At 60.6% G+C, this 15884-nt stretch overlaps 2 protein-coding genes across 2 annotated transcripts in view; both read left to right on the top strand.

The window, feature by feature from the left end:
• The first annotated feature begins 8829 nt into the window (after positions 1–8829).
• On the top strand, positions 8830–9533 carry DIRAS1 (DIRAS family GTPase 1). Its single transcript, XM_059919912.1, has one exon. It carries the CDS (start codon positions 8830–8832, stop codon positions 9424–9426), a length of 597 nt encoding a protein of 198 aa, XP_059775895.1. The 3' UTR covers positions 9427–9533.
• A 4617-nt stretch (positions 9534–14150) lies between these two features.
• The window catches only part of GNG7 (G protein subunit gamma 7), a 152378-nt gene continuing 150644 nt past the window's right edge, over positions 14151–15884 (top strand). Inside the window, exon 1 of the mRNA XM_059918931.1 lies at positions 14151–14260. The gene's annotated coding sequence lies outside the window, so the exon portion shown is untranslated. The remainder of the gene's footprint in view (positions 14261–15884) is intronic.

Raw genomic sequence — 15884 nt, 5'->3', positions numbered from 1 at the left:
GGATGTCATGGAGTTGCCAGATTCCAGAGCCTGCCTTCAGAAGGGTGTGGCCCATGGGACGGGGCTGGGCAGGGTCCCCCAGGGGCCCCGTCCCCCTGAATCCAGTAGGAACCCCCCCCCGTGGGTGCAGAACAGCCTGCTCCAGGCTTCCCCCCCTCCATACTCCTTCCCCTCCTTTACCTAAAGCACATGCACAGCAGGGTCCCCGCCCTCCCGCCAGCCATCAGCTTCCTGGGATGCCTGGGGACACCACAATCCCCTCCACCCCTCAGTTCCATTTCCCCTTCCCTTCCCTGCACTGGAGCCTTCAGGGTCGCATCATCCCCCCCTCACTCTAAGCCAGCTTCCAGACCAGGAAGGGCGCTGCCACACCGGTGAGGGGGGAAACCCCGGGGTCCCCCGCCCGCCCCTCAGACACCGCCACCCCGGTCCCTGGCATCCTCGGATCCCCAGCCTGCCCAGCCTCCGTCTGCCAGGCTCTGGTCTCTCTCTAGGGTCCTGCCAGACCCAGCAAAACTACTTCCAGGCCCCCCAGGGATGCTGGGACCCCAAGAAGTTTGGGGGGTGCTGTGTGTTGTAGGAGAGAATACAGGTTGCCCCCCCAGCACCCCCAATGCCACCCCTCCTGTCTGCTGTGGTTGGAGGGGCCAGGGTCAGCCCTGGCGTCTGCTTCCCGGGGCCACAGGGATGATGGTGTCACTTGGTCAGTTCTGGTCAGCTTTCCCTGCTTTGGCCAAGGATCAAAGTTGAAAGCTGAGGTAAGAAGAAAAATGATCGTCCCATCTGATGGGGGCCCTGGAGAGGCCGACCTTGCTCCTGAGGTCCCCCAGCTCATGGTGGCCGTGTCCAGCCTAGACCAGGGTCTTCTTGTCTAGGCCAACTCAGTGGCTCCATCTCCCCCACACCTGCTCTGACACGACAGGTGCCACGTGGTGACAGCTTTGGCTGAAGAAGCCTGTGGGTTGGTCACCCACCACCTGGGGCCCTGGACCAGCCCTGACATGGAACTGGACGTCGGCCACGAAAGCCTTCATTCACCTCTGTGCAACTTTGCGCCATCGAGGACGTGTCGCTTTGAGATCTGTGTGCGTGTCTCATGGAGGAGAGGGGGGCACACACCTGCTAGTGACCTGTGTATCGCTTGGTGACAACCAGGCACAGCCACCTTCACTTGGACACGAGCGTTCCCAAGTAGCACAGACGCCTTTCTGTTTAAAGAAACAAAACTCCCAGCACAAAACACCAGGCACCACCTTTATCCGGATGTGCCTGGCTGGGTCAAGGCCACCCCTAGCCACTTGGCTGCGACCAGGCAGGCTCTTGGCAGCACGATTATGGGGGCCCAATGCGGGGGTTCAGCAAGCAGGAGGGTTGAGCCAGGACTCAGCTCTGGTCCTTGGTACAGCGTCACCCTCACCGGCCCTGCCGCCCCCGAGCTGAGTGGAGTCGGGGCTCCCAGTGCCGGCGACAGCTGGATGCAGTCAGCTGGGTCCCCCTCCTTGATCTGGAGACAAAAGAGTAGAAAGTTAGGAGGCGGCACCCAGGCCTCGCGGACTGAATCAAGTGTAATAACAGCGTGTTGCGGCTTCTGTTGTCTGCTGTTTGCGTTTCTGCTGAGGGAGAAGTTATTAGTGTGGAGCTGGGGAGGGGGGTGCCGGTTGCCAGCCAGTCTGCGTCTTCTGGGCCCCGAAACACAGGCATCGGACAGGATGCTGTGTCCCTGCACACAGCGCCTCCAGGCCTGCCCTGACCACCAGGTCTGAACCCTCAGCCTTGCCAGGAAGAGAGGGTCATGCAGCCCACCTGTCCCAGCCCGTGTCCACCCTGAGCTGTCTGTCAGCTTTGGTACAGAGCCAGTGACCGACCCACCTGACCTTTTGAGAGCCTCCTGCAGGCTGGGACTGGGCTGGGACTCCTGAGGGCAGAAGGGCACTGCTGCAGGGCTTGGGGTAGTTCTGGGAAGACCCTAGAACTCTTCTCCTGGCTGTCAGTTGGCTGAGGCCAGATTGGGCTGCAGAAGGGAGACCCCATCCCTCCCCGCCCCTGACACCCTCCAGGCCTCTGCAGCTCCTGGGGCAAGAACAGCTGACCTGGCAGACCGCAGTGTTCTGGCCGAGGGCCCAAGTGATTGCTGTGTGCCCAGCCTGGCAGGAGAGAGCCGAGATGGGCAGGTGGGCCGTTTAGAGCCCCCTGACTCAGTGCCTGCGAGGCACAGCTGAGGTGCTGCGTTTAAAGCAAAAGAAAAGGCCGCCACGGTTCACATGCCCTCTCCTTTGAGGGACCGGCTGGGCCTCCTGCTGAGCTAGTCTTGGCTGGGGCAGGGCCAGAGATTTTGCATTTCTTTCTCTTTTCTTTTTTTTTTTTTGGCTGCGCTGCACGGCTTGTGGGATCTTAGTTCCTCGACCAGGGATCGAACCTGGGTCCATAGCAGTGAAAGCCGGCGTCCTAACCACTGGACCGCCAGGGAATTCCCAGATTTTGCATTTCTACCAAGCTCCCAGGGGATGCTGGTCTGGGGACACGTTTGAGGTCCATTGCCCTACCCCAGGGTCTCCCCAGCACTGCTGACGTGGTGCTGGGTCATCCTCTGGGGGGCCGTCCTGGATGCCCTGGGGTGTGGAGCAGCCTCCCTGGCCCCACCCACTCAATGCCAGGAGCCCACCCTGGTCATGACAACCACAAATGTCCCCAGACATCGCCCAGGGTCCCCTGGGGGCAGAATCACCCCCAGGGGAGACCCACTGTCCCAGAACCCAAGAGAGCTCACATTCTAGCAAGGGAGACAGATGATAGATGGACATAAAAGGTGATAAGTGCCCTGAAGATAAGCAAGGTGGAGGGAGAGCCACGAAGGGAGACAAAGACTATTTTAGCAGTGTGGTCGGGGGGGGGGGGAATCTCTGAGGGCCTCACTGGAGTCAGAAGATGGGTGAAGAGCTTTTCTGGCAGAGGAAGTGGCCTGTGCAAAGGCCCTGAGGTCTCCCTGCATGTCGTGGTCCTTTTCTCTGACTGATCAAAGCTGTCCGGCTCTCTGTTAAAGGATGCAAGTGTGGCAGGGGTTCATCCTGCTAATGGCTTAGGCTCCAGTGACCCCGCTCCTCGGAGGTGTTGATGACCACACAGCCCCGTATGGTGGAAGAGCCCCTCAGGCCACTCCCAGGGGCTAGGCAGGTGGCTTCAGTGAAGGACCAGCATCTTCCACCAGGGGCTGGGGTCCAGCTCCTACAGGAGCTGGTGGGCAGAATTTGGGCACGAGACACCAGCCCATTCATTTTTTAAGGCAAACTGTGTTTTGACAAATGACCTTCTTATTTTTTAATGTTGACACCAAAGTTAAAAACAAATAAAAAACCTCTGAGGGCCAAACAGCATCGGTGAGAGGCCGTGGCGCCCAGCCTCAGCTTCGCCCACATAATTGCATTAATCCCGGGAGCACAGAAAGAGCAGAGCATGAGACCCAGCCACCTTCCTCCCCGCACGGTGGGTCTGGAGAGCGGCCCCCGCCCGGAGCAGCTGGCAGGAGGCCAATAGGCTGCAAGGCCAGGCGAGGAGCAGGGACCTCTCAGGTGAGTGGCTGTCCCTTTACATTTGCGAGGACTTCTGCTGATCAAGGACAGCCAAAGGCCAGGTGTGCATCCCTGGGCTAGGCCCCCAGACAGCCTGGGACAGCAGAAAGGCTGGCTTGTGGCTTCAGAGCCTGATGGACCCGAGCTCCAGCCCCAGCCCGGCCTCTTCCCAGCTGGGCCACCCCAGGGGAGCTGATCCCCTTCTCTGAGCTGATAAAACCCAACCCTCTCCTGCACTGGCGCATGAAGGCCAGGGCTCTCCCGGCTGGCCGTGGGAAAGGGGGGACTGCCGTCCTAGTTTGGGGTGCTCAGGTGGGCGTTGAGCCCTGTGCCCCAGAGAGCGAGGGGGAGACTCTGGGGCCTGTCCTCTCCTGGCTCATCCAGCCGGGAGCCTGGCCTGGGAGCTATAAATAGCAGCCGCAGAGTGGAGCGTGCCCACGCTCCTAGGCATGAGTCAGCCTGCCCCGGCCTGGGCTGGTGCCTGGAGAAGCAGAGGGCCGGCCCAAGGCTGGAGGCCTGGCCCAGTGTCCCTGGTCACTCAGAGACGTAAGCAGGCAGGCAGTCGGAGCGGGAGGGAGCGGGGCTGTCATCTCTGAGCGCCTGTGTGCCCGGCAGCCCCAGGAGGGTGGACGTCATGGCCGATCGATCGCTCCCAGCAACCCTGGGAGGCAAGACAATGGTGATCCTCATTCACAGATGGGGAGACTGAGGCTCAGAGGAGCGCTTGGCCGGGATGCGGAGATCCACGGGGCTGTCTCCATCGCTGGCTGAGAGCACTTGGAGATGTGGGGCTGGGGCCAGGCCACCCTCTGTGGTGCCCCACATGGCCTAGGACAGGGCAGGAGTGGGGTGTGCCTGGGGAACAGCTCCAGGCAGCCGGGGTTGGATGGGGAACTGGAGGGGAGCTTGGGTCAGGTCGGGAGGAACTTGAATGCCAGTCTGAGAAGCTGGACCTTGACCCGGAAGTGAAGGAAGCCACGGGTGGCATGAGAGCAGGGGAGTCTGTGCAGTGAAGGCCAGGGTAGAAGGAAGGCTGGAGGAGGCTGTCCTGGGAGGCCAGGAAGGAGGCGGGTGGGATGGTCCAGGTGCTAGAGGCCGGGAGGTGCAGTGGAGGAGCTGAATCAGGGAGAAATGGGGCCCTTCAAGCCCCCAAAGCAGGACGAACCTCAGAGGCCCAGCCTCTGGGGGAACCAGATGGTCTTGGGGGCAGTGCCCACCTCTCCAAGGGAGCAGGAAGGGTCTGGCTCAGCCAGAGCCACAGACAAGTTGGGTCAGCAAAAATCAAGGAGCCAAGAGCCACAGGAGCCCTTGGGCTCCAGCCGACCATCTGCTCACATTACCTCATGATGGGGAGCTCACCACCCTACAAAGAGCCTCTTTCACCCTCCGACTGCTCTGACGCCAGAAAGTCCCTCCTTGTGGGACCCTTAGTGTCAGCCTACCCATCGAGGGGTGCCTGCTTCTAACAGGCTTGGGCCCTGGGGCGTTCTCACACCCACCCCTGCCTGGTTCAGTTGCTGTTTCCCAAAGCCCAGTCTTCTCTGAGATGAGTCTCCATCCTCTCCAGTCTTCAGGAGGGAGAGGTGATGGTACCCTGTTGGCTTAAACGTGGACACACAGATGTCAACCGCACAGACGCTTCCCAAAGGCAAATGTTTATTCTCAGAGACAACTCCTATTTGATGAAGATAACATTTTCCTACCAGAAAACTGCAAACCCATTCCCCTTGGCTCCCTTTGTTCACCCCCAGCTTCAAAAGCAACTGCCCTCCCACCCCACCCCTGCCCCCAACTCAAGGGCCCAATTGCCATCTCTGCCTTGGTGGCCTGCCCTTAGGGGCACCAACCCACACCAAGTCCCACCCTGCCAGGACAAATCCCCCGGGAAGGGGACTAGTCTCCAGGTACATCCCCACTGCCCCGAGCCCCCTTGGGCCACCTCTGCCTTCTCATACATCTATTGATTGATTGATTGATTATTCATTCCATCAATGCCCGCCCCCCGCTGGGGGACCCTGCCCTGGACCTTCACCCCCACCAGCCCAAGGGTGTCCCGTTCTGTTCCCCCAGGTCCCTTGTCTGCAGTTCTGCCAACTGGCCCCTTTTCTTTGCTCCTGGGTGACCTCGGCTCTGCCCCCATCTTGCCCAGCGGCCGGCTGCTGGGTGGCCCTGGGGTGCGCCAGCTTCCTCCCGGGGAAGCAGACCCCACCCCTATGGCGTCCCCGGCAGGAGCCGGTGTTCACCGGGCGGGGGCGCGGGGCGGGGGTCCAGATGGGGGTCCGGGGGGGCTGCGCGCGCGGCGGGGCGCGGGGCGGCGGTGACCTTGTCCGGGGGCGCGGGGCCGGGGGGAGGGGCGGAGCGCGGCGCCCGGCGGCGGGCGGGGACGGGCGGGGACGGGCGCGGGCGCGGCGGCGGCAGCTCGGGCGTGCGGGGGGCGGCGGCGCCCGAGCGGACACGGAGACGGCCAGCAGCAGCCGCGGCGGCGCCGCAGGGACGAGCGCCCAGGTAGGCGGCCGGGGCGGGGGACCGGGGCCCGCTGCGTCCCCCCGCGAGGCCCGCAGGTTCTCTCCCCGCGCGCCCTCCTTTGTCCGAGCCCCACCCTCCCCGGCCGCGGGACCGGGCCATCCACCGGACCCCCCTCCCCGGTCCGGCTGGGCCCCGGCCGGGCCGCCCTCCGCGCCCACCTTGGACAGCTCCCTCCCGGCATCACCCCTCCCCCACGGTACTGACGGGCAGCCTTTCGGCAGAGCCAGCCCCTCCTCCGGCCCACAGGAGCCCCCCTGGGTCCCGCTGTCAGGGCCCCTCCAGGAGGAATCGAGTGGGCCCCGAGCCCGTCTCCCCGCACCGCCGCCCCGTTCAGCCCTCCTGCTCCCTCTCCCAGCCGAGGCCCTCATCCAGGAGCCCCTCCTCTGGTGGACGGCCCTCCCCCACCACTTAGATCCTCCTCGGGCCCAGGGGAGCCCCCTCTCCTCAAACCCCTCCACTGGTCAGGTAGTCCCTATGTCAGACCCCCTTGGGGCAGGCAGCCCGAGCCCCGAGGCCCTCCCCTGGGTTGGGGCCTGCTTTCTTGCACCTGAGGTCGCTCCAACCTCCCAGTAGCAGTGGGCTCTGGGGACCCAGGACCGGGCAGCTTCCTCTGGCCCGGGAGCCTCAGGGTGGGCTGCCTTGCACAGGGGAAGGACCCCAGGCTGTGTAACCAGCTGGGGCCGGGTTCAAATCCTGCTCTGCTCTGCCACCTCTCTGCTGTGACCTTGAGCCCGTGCCACCCCCTTTTGCGCCTTGGTGCCCACAGCCCCCTCCCCCCAACCCCAGCCCATGGGAGGTGCGGGTGGTTTTCAAATGGCACCGGGTGGGTTCCTGGCGTGGGTTTGCGGGTTATTGAACGGAGCTCCTCGTCAGGGATCCCAGGCCCCGGTGGGCCCCTCCCGGAGGACACCCCTGCTGACAGGCCTGGAGCACTGCCAGGGGGTCTGCACCCAGAGCGAGGCAAGGGCTGGGTCCGGGGTGGCAGAACGGACGGTCACCGGCCACCCCAGGTCCCTCGGCCAGTTGTGGCGGTGCCTGGCCGCATGCTGCTGAGCCCACTTCTTGGGGCGCCCACCCAGGAAAGGTAGTGACTTCAGAGCAGGCTGTCAGCCCTGCCAGCCCCCCCCCGCAGTGCTATGCATGTCACCGAGATGACTCGAAACAGTCCCCCACGCCTTAGAACCGCTAAAGCTCCTACAAGTTTGCCTGGCACGTAACTTGTGAGGTACGTGTCGGCTGTTACCTTCTCCGTATGTCTTTTTCCGACAAACCTGGTACTTTTGATCATTGAGAATGTGCCTTCCCAACCCACGACCAGCCGAGTGCTTTACACCCTGGGCCCCTGTGATTGATAACCATGTCCGTCCATCTTTACTGAGGGCTCTGTGTGCCAGGCACCTGGCCAAGGGCTTTATCCAGCTCGTGGCACTGCTTGTCCCAGCAGCTCCGTGGAGTGGGCACTGAGACTGCTCACATTTCACAGATGAGAACATCGAGGCTCGGGAACATCAATTTACTTGCCCGGGTTTTCACCGCCAGGGTCTTTCACACCATTGGGTCTTGCTCCCCGCCCCCGCCCCCCTCCCCCGCTCCCGCCCACCACACACACACCTGAGGGAAGTAGCATGGCCTGGGTGCAATTTTGCCATATCTTCTCTATCCCATTGTAGACCCCGCCCCATGTTGAGGGACCCTCAGAGATGGCTGAGAAGGAGGCAGGGAAGGGGTCTCTGCTGTTTCTATAAGTAAGGACGCAGATGCTTGGAGACAGGCTTCCTGCCTTCCCACCCCCAGGTCACGGTTCTTCTCCCACCTCCATCATTTCAGGAATTGCTGTGCTGTGTGACCTCCCGAGGTCACTGGACCTCTCTGAGCACAGGGTAGGGGAGAGGGGAGAAGAGGACCCCCTCGCAGGAAGTTCTGTTCCTACGGACACATCAGACCTGAGCGGGAGGCCAGGGCAGGCCAGACCATAGTCTGGGTTTGGAGTTCAGGGAGCGAGGCTTTCTCTCTTTAGGCTAAGTTTTACTTTTCTCATCTACAGCCTGGGCTGCTGTAGCCCAGCACCAGGATCACAGTTATGGGATGAGGGGAGGAGAAGAGCTTTAAAATGCAAGTTCCCAGGGCTGTGGCCCTGAACCAAAGGATTCACCACTTCCAGGGCTGAGGCCCTGCAATCTGCATTTTAAAGATGCCCTACCACACAGCTCCCATGAGGTTGAGGAGCCCCTGGGCTGGGGTGAGAGCAGGGAGCCTGTGATGGCCGGAGAGAGGCACGCCTTTACTTATTTCGCAGAGGAGAAACCTGAGGCTCAGGGTGGCAAAGCAGCTTGCCCAGGTCACAAAGCCAGGGAAAAGCCAGTGCCACCTGGGGGCTGGGGGAGCATGCAGGTGGAGAAAGCAGTTGGTGTGCACCCCATGCTGGCATCTCCATGCCTCTTCCAGCCCAGAGACCACCCCCCCGCCCCGGGGAAGGAATTTAGGCCCCAGATTTCATTGAGGGGAAGCAGACAGGCAGAGGGTCTGGCTCTGAGCCTGTGTGCAGGGCAGAATGGCAGAGTCAACCAAATCAACCGGGATGCAGGAGAAATGCCGCTCCTCTGAGAAGCCGCCCTTCCCGCCCCCTCCCAAGTGGGTGGTCGCTCTTGTCTGACACTCCTCTCTGTGCAGGGTCGGTCTGGGGTTCTAGCAGCCGAAGCGAGCCCTCCCGGCCCCACCCCGCACCCCCGCGTGGAAGATGCCTGAACAGAGCAATGACTACCGGGTGGTGGTGTTCGGGGCGGGCGGCGTGGGCAAGAGCTCGCTAGTGCTGCGCTTCGTCAAGGGCACGTTCCGGGACACCTACATCCCCACCATTGAGGACACCTACCGGCAGGTCATCAGCTGCGACAAGAGCGTGTGCACGCTGCAGATCACCGACACCACGGGCAGCCACCAGTTCCCGGCCATGCAGCGGCTGTCCATCTCCAAGGGCCACGCCTTCATCCTGGTCTTCTCGGTCACCAGCAAGCAGTCGCTGGAGGAGCTGGGCCCCATCTACAAGCTCATCGTGCAGATCAAGGGCAGCGTGGAGGACATCCCCGTCATGCTGGTGGGCAACAAGTGCGATGAGACCCAGCGGGAGGTGGACACCCGCGAGGCCCAGGCCGTGGCCCAGGAGTGGAAGTGCGCCTTCATGGAGACATCGGCCAAGATGAACTACAACGTCAAGGAGCTCTTCCAGGAGCTGCTCACGCTGGAGACACGCCGGAACATGAGCCTGAACATCGATGGCAAGCGCTCCAGCAAACAGAAGAGGACAGACCGCATCAAGGGCAAATGCGTCCTCATGTGAGCCCAGAGCGCCCACCGCCCGCGCCCCGCTGTCCCGGCCCCAGGCCTCTCCCCACGTCCTGTGCCCCCGCTCCCTGCCGCCCCCCCCACCCCCCACCCCCGCCTCCTCTTCCCTCTCCTTCTCCTCCTCTTCCTTCTTTCCCCTTCCCCCACCATCTCTTCCACTTCTTTCTCTCCAACATCTCCGGCGGGGAAACTGAGGCCCTGCTGAGCCTGTGGCAGACCTGGGGCTCCAACCCAGCTCTGCCGTGTCACTCTGACTTCCCCTCCCTCTTTGCCCCGCCCACCGTCCTGTCTGTACGCACCCCCCAAAGCCAAGCGCTGGAGGCGGCCCCCTTGATCTGCACATGGGAAAACGGGGGAAGCTGCCTGTCCCCATAGGGACTGAGGATGCCGGTTTTTCCTCCATCTCCGTGTCTCCCAGGACTCCCACCTCTGACTCTGCCCCCTGGGTGCCCCCAGCCAGACCTGCACCCTGCCCCTACATTAGATCACTGTGACCTTGCCGGGGAGGAGGGAGTTGAAACGCACATGGACCTCAGATTTTCTTTTCTCCTACTTGGTGTTTGACATACACTCCTCTCCCGCTTCCATCCCTCATGACCTCTGGCCTGTGCCCCCCTCCCCAGGTCCCAGACCACCCCTCTCACCCCCGTCCCCACGGATTGGTGGGGGGCCTTGCGGGCTGGGTCTCAGGCTGCCAGGCAATAACCACAGGGCTCACAGCAGTGCCCCGCCAGCCCGGAATCTCACTCCTCGCCCCGCCTGGGCTTGGGGTGCAGGCAGGGGAGGCCTGGGACCGGCCGATGGCCACGGCACAACTCCAGGGGACGGTCTGGAATTAATATGGAGGGCCTTCCCGGACATAGCCCTCAGACAGAGATCGAGACAGTTTGTCGCCACCGAGCCCAGGGCAGGGGACCTGGGGTGTTGTTGAGGGGTTGCCGGGCCCCGTCCAGAGGCAGGCATCTGGACCCAGCACCGGCAGGATCTGAGGGGCTGGACGCAGAGCTCTGCCCAGCCCAATTCCTCCCACCTATGGGGCCCCCCGGGGGGGGCACCCAGGAAGGCGTGGGTCCTGAAGTCAGGGTGTGCCCACCACCACCGTGAGATTCTGTTTTTGTGAGTGTCTAGATGACACCACACTCATGGGACCCAGTGAGGCCGTGTCGGACAGTATGAAGGTGACCTGTAGGCCTGGGGTGGGGTGGGGGGCACCCATGGGATGACGCATTGGGCCCCTTGGTGTGCTGGGCAGATGGCTTGTGTCTAAGCGTGTGTGGGGGGCTCCTGTGTGTGTGATGGTCTGCCGTGTGATCCCAGTGTAGGGTGTATGCAGGGGTGGGTCGTGTGGTTGCCAGGAGGACTAGACACCTGTGATGTGTGAGCCTTGGCACCTGCAAGAGTGTGACTGTGTGCAGCTGCGTTTTCGGGAGTGGATTACGGAATTTAGCAGAGAGCATCTGTGGACCTGTTTGTCCTGACTGTCTGAGGAGCACCACGCCTGCTGCACTCTGTCGTAAGGGGGCTCTCAGCCCAACATCTGTATCCATCAGCCGTTGCTGGGGAACACATGAGCGCAAACTCAGCAACTTGCAACAGCACACATTTGTGGTCTCAGCATGAGGCCAGCTGGGCTGTGGTCTCATCCAAAGGCGTGACCAGGGACAGATCCACATCCAGCTCATGTGCTCCTGGGCAGCATTCAGTTGCCTGTGGTCTCAGGACTGAGGGTCTCAGCTGCCTGCTGGCCGTGGCTGGAGCTGCCCTCAGCTCCCTGCCTCCTGGGCCTCTCCCTGGGGCCACTCGCAGCGCTGGTGTCATTAGGTGCAAGGAAGCGGCACGTGTGTGTGTACGTGTGCGTGTGCACCCACAAAAGAGAGGTCATGTGACCGCGTGGACTGTACATGGGTAAGAGGGACTGTTTGTGTCCATCTTGGTAGCAGTGTGTTTTTCTCCTTCTGCATCTGTATGGCTGTTCACTCCGCAAATATTTACTGGGCCCACTGTGAGAGGGAGGGAGTGTGTGTGTGTGCACGTGTGTGTCACCGCCCGGCGCGTGGACAGGCCCACGGAAGAAAAGGCAGCATCCTGTCTGAGCACAGCGGAACACCCCTGTCCTGTGGCGGGTCCAGGGCCCACCAGCAGCTGGTGTTGACCCCTCCCACTTGAAGGTGCCGGAGAAAGTGGGGCTGCGCAGGGGTCTGCGGCCCTTTCTCAGGGACACACCCTGATAGCACAATCTCCCTGGGGCTCTGCCTGCCTCCAGGCCTCTTCTGCCCCAGGCCCTGCCCCGACCCTGGGGTTCTCCAGCAGGAGGGGGCCAGAGCCTGCCCCAGCTGCTGGCCCATCCTGCCTCGGCACCCCTGGGTCTGGGGACCGTGCCAGGCCATGCTTGCTGTCCCCGCCCCTGCCCCCTCACCTCCCGCATGTGGGTGCCCCCCGCCCCCCGCTGTGGGGTCTGTGTAGCATTCGCTCTACAAATAGTCTTCCTGCAATAAAGAAGTGGATTCCGCATTCCCCAACAGTGTGCCTTTTTTGGGATGGGGAGGTCAGCTCGCCACCTGTAAAGGATGAGAGACCGGAAAGATGAGGGGTGAGGGATGGGTCTGTGGGAAGAGTTCGGACTTTTGTGACGAGGACTCTGGGGCATCATGGGAACGTTTCAGTGCTTCTCCCCTGTGGCCCCCACAAGAGATCACGCCGGCCCTGCTGGACCCTGTACTTCCTGCAGCCAGTGAGGTGACCGGGCAGGCACTATGATCCTCATATTACCTGGGGAACAACCTGCAGGATGTAAAGCAACTATACTCCAATAAAAATTAATTAAAAGAACAACAACAACAAACAAACCTGCAGGGCCTCAGTTTTCCCATCCACTAAATAGCTCAGGGCAGATTTCGTGAATTTATAAACAAGGCCAGGACTAGGGTGAGAGGCGAGGCACTCGCCATGTGTGACAAAAAACTCAGCCATCTAGATACATATTTTACTGCAATATTTAATGTAAAGGAAGCCATGATGAACACAACATCACTATTTGAAATAAAGACAGGATCTGACAGGGCTGGGGCTAGAGAGTAGCAAGGGAGGTGGTTTGCACAAGCGCAGAATCAAATTTTGTCTTTAGTTATTTTGTTCATCATGGATTATTTCTGCATTTATTTTGACTTTTTAAAATATGGCATTTATATAGTATTTATCTGGATGGTGAGTGTTTTGGGGTGCCCCTTTAGGTTCAGGATTTGAGAAAAGTGCCTCACTTGCCTCACCCCAGCCCTGCCCTAATCTGTCTTTGGGGCTGCAAGAATCGCCAGATCTGATTTTTCAAGAGTGCCTGGAAATCTGGATTTCTTTTTGTGAAACAACCTGATTTTTTTTTTTTTAATATTTTAAATTTATTTATTTATTTATTTATGGCTGTGTTGGGTCTTCGTTTCTGTGCGAGGGCTTTCTCTAGTTGTGGCAAGCGGGGGCCACTCCTCATCGCGGTGCGCGGGCCTCTCATTATCGCGGCCTCTCTTGTTGCGGAGCACAGGCTCCAGATGCGCAGGCTCAGCAATTGTGGCTCACGGGCCCAGCCGCTCCGCGGCATGTGGGATCTTCTCAGACCAGGGCTCGAACCCATGTCCCCTACATTGGCAGGCAGATTCTCAACCACTGCGCCACCAGGGAAGCCCAACAACCTGATTTTTAAATGTTGGCAACGAAATTAGAATTTTATAGCATTTGGGGCCACCAGTTTGCAACCCTTGTGCAGACAGTAATTCCTCCTGTGGGATGGAGCTGGGGAGTGAGATGCTGTCTCCAGGCACCTGGTTCTGTCTGTGCACTGCAGGGGGTGAGCAGGGAGGTTCCTGCAGGGATGACAGCAGCCCTGGGGGGGCCCAGCTGGGGGGCCAGCAGCTCAGATCACAGAGTAACAGTGTTGCACAAAGCTCTGGAAGTCCCAGAATACAGTGGCTCCATCCTCCTGTATAAGAAAGTCTCCCCTCCATGACCGCTGGGTACTTTTGGAGACATACCAAATGTTTCCCAGCATCAACGAGGGAGCATGTTAAACATGCACATTCCAGGGGTTCAGTTCCTTTCAGGATTCTGGTTCATTCGATCTGGGTGGGGGCCCAGGAATCTGCATTTTGCAATCAAGACCCAGGAGTTAGGATATTAAGAAACCCTGGACAGGGTTGGGCGCATGACCTTGAGTTTAACCTCTCGGAGACTCAGTTTCCATCCCTGTAAAACGGGGGGGTAATATCGTCTCGCCTCCTAGCCTTATGCAGAGCGTTCAACGAGAGGAAGCAGTTATTATTATTGTCCTGCATGTCAAGCGACTGATTAGGAGGGGACATTTTCTCCCCGCACGTGAGGTAGGATTCGGATTTGAAGCCGCGGCCCCACCCGGGATTCGAACTCGCGAAACGCCTTGCATCTCCTCGACGTCACTAAGTCACCTCTGAAACTCGGCTCGCCGCCCCGCGGCGGGGTCGACCACACTGTACCTATTTGCATATTAGCATAGCTCCTCCCCCCTGCGCGTTCTACCCTTGCGGGTGGCCAGCAGCGGTGCCACTCAACGCTCCGCCTCCAGGCCCCGCCCACGCCCCACGCCCCACCCCCTCCCCCAGGCGCAGCCTACCCCGCTGTCTGCCCTGCGCCCCGCCCCGAGCCCTGGCTCCCGCCGCCGGCTCCCGCGATTGGCCGCATTGGGCGCCAATGCCCGCCCCCTGCGAGCCGCCCCCGCCCCCGCGTAGGGGAGCGAGCGCTCGCGGGCCCGTGGTGGGTTCGGCTGCGCTGCGTGAGGGGCTGAGGCGGCTGTGGTGGCGCGAGCGCAGGTAAGGGCGCGTGCGGCCGCGATTTGGGCCAGGGTCTGCCGCCCCCGCCTCGAGTGCCAGGGGCAGGGCGCGGCCGGGGCGGAGGGGAGGCCCGGGCGGCCGCGGGTGGCGAGTCCTGGAACGGCTGCGGACGGAATCGGGGGTCGGGGTCTGTGAGGAGGGGCCGGGGATTCGGCTTAGGGGTTGGGGTCGGGGTTCCTGAAGGGGGTGCTGGGCCGGGGGTTTGGGGTGGAGTTGGGGGCTGGAGCTGGGGGTCGAGGTTAGGTGGGGAGGGGACTGCGATGGAGTTGGGGGTCCCGGTGGCCGAGGAGGGTGATCGAGGTACTCGGGGTCAGGGTGAGCTGGCACAGGGCCAGAGAGCAGAGTTTGGGGGAGCCGAGGGAAGAGGGGGTGTCAGGCTCCTTTCAGAAAGCTTCCGAGGGCTATGAGGAGAAATGGAGAGTTAGGAGTCTGTGAGTGATGAGAAAGGGGGGGGGGAGGGAGGTGGAATAGAAGCTGAGAGACCCCCCCCCCCCGTTTTGCAGGAGGTTGATTATTCAGGAGGAAATGGGGGGATCTCGGTTAGAAGTCAGTTATGAGGACTGTGGAGGGGAATCCCCCCCACTTTGGCTAATCATCTGGTGTAGAAGGGGGCATGGGGCAGAAACCCCTTGGCAAGGCAGTGAGCTGCAGGAGATGGGCTTTGGACACACTTTGCAAGTTCTGTTTCTGGGAGGCAGGGTGCAAAGGGGAAGCAGAAAGGCTCGTGTTGGGGACCGAATTTTTCAGGAATTTGGGGGCTCAGGAGCCCAGAATCAAAGTGGGAGCTTTGGGGACAATGATATTGAGGGAAGTGGGTGGCACTTTTATTTTTCCTGGGGAGCGGGGGTTGCTCGGGGCTGGAAGGTGGGCGGTACAAGACAGGCGTGATGAACAGCAAAGAGCCTTCACCATTGCTAGGTGTCAGCGAGGCAAATGCCAAGTTCACAGACTTGTTCAGTCGCGTGCTGTGGTCTTGCACGGGTTGAGAGTGTAGCGGGCTCTGGAAGGTGGGCCTGTGTTCCCATGTCCACTCGGGCTGCTTGCTTGGCTGTGTCGCTTCTGGGGATTTAGTTTACTCCTCTGTAAAGTGGGAATAATAAAATAGGAGCAGGTACCTCACAGGATGGCTGCGAGGGTCAAATGAGGGGATGCGTGTACCTCGCACGCTCCTGGCACGTGGCGAGGGTACGTGCGCGTTGATAATGATGTTCTAAATTAAGGTTTTTTGGGGGGGAGGAAGGTGGGTGGGTAGAATTACTGGGTTGTCAGGGAGGGGAGGGAAGGAATCACTTGAAGCTTGACACCAGTCCCTCAATCTTAGGGTGCACATAAGAGTCCCCTCTGGAGCTTTAAAAAAGAATCTGCAAAAAATATTGTTTCTTCATATTATTAAAAATGAGGGGAAAACAACAACAAAAGCCAGATCTACCTGCATCTGCCTGGATTCTGAAGCTTTATCAAGGAACAAGCACATCTACTTAAGAGAAAGCTTCTCGGGTGGTTTTGATTAAGTGTACCCCACAGGAGCCATTCGGATGTGTGCCCTGAAGGGGACCACTGGGCCACGATTATATGAGCTTTACAGCTTGAGTTCACGTGATGG

Source organism: Balaenoptera ricei, chromosome 3 (genome assembly GCF_028023285.1).
Source record: "Balaenoptera ricei isolate mBalRic1 chromosome 3, mBalRic1.hap2, whole genome shotgun sequence".
In the NCBI taxonomy this organism is placed as follows: Eukaryota; Metazoa; Chordata; class Mammalia; order Artiodactyla; family Balaenopteridae; genus Balaenoptera; species Balaenoptera ricei.
The sequence above is the reverse complement of the archived record's forward strand: the minus strand, read 5'-3'. Positions and strand labels throughout refer to the sequence as shown.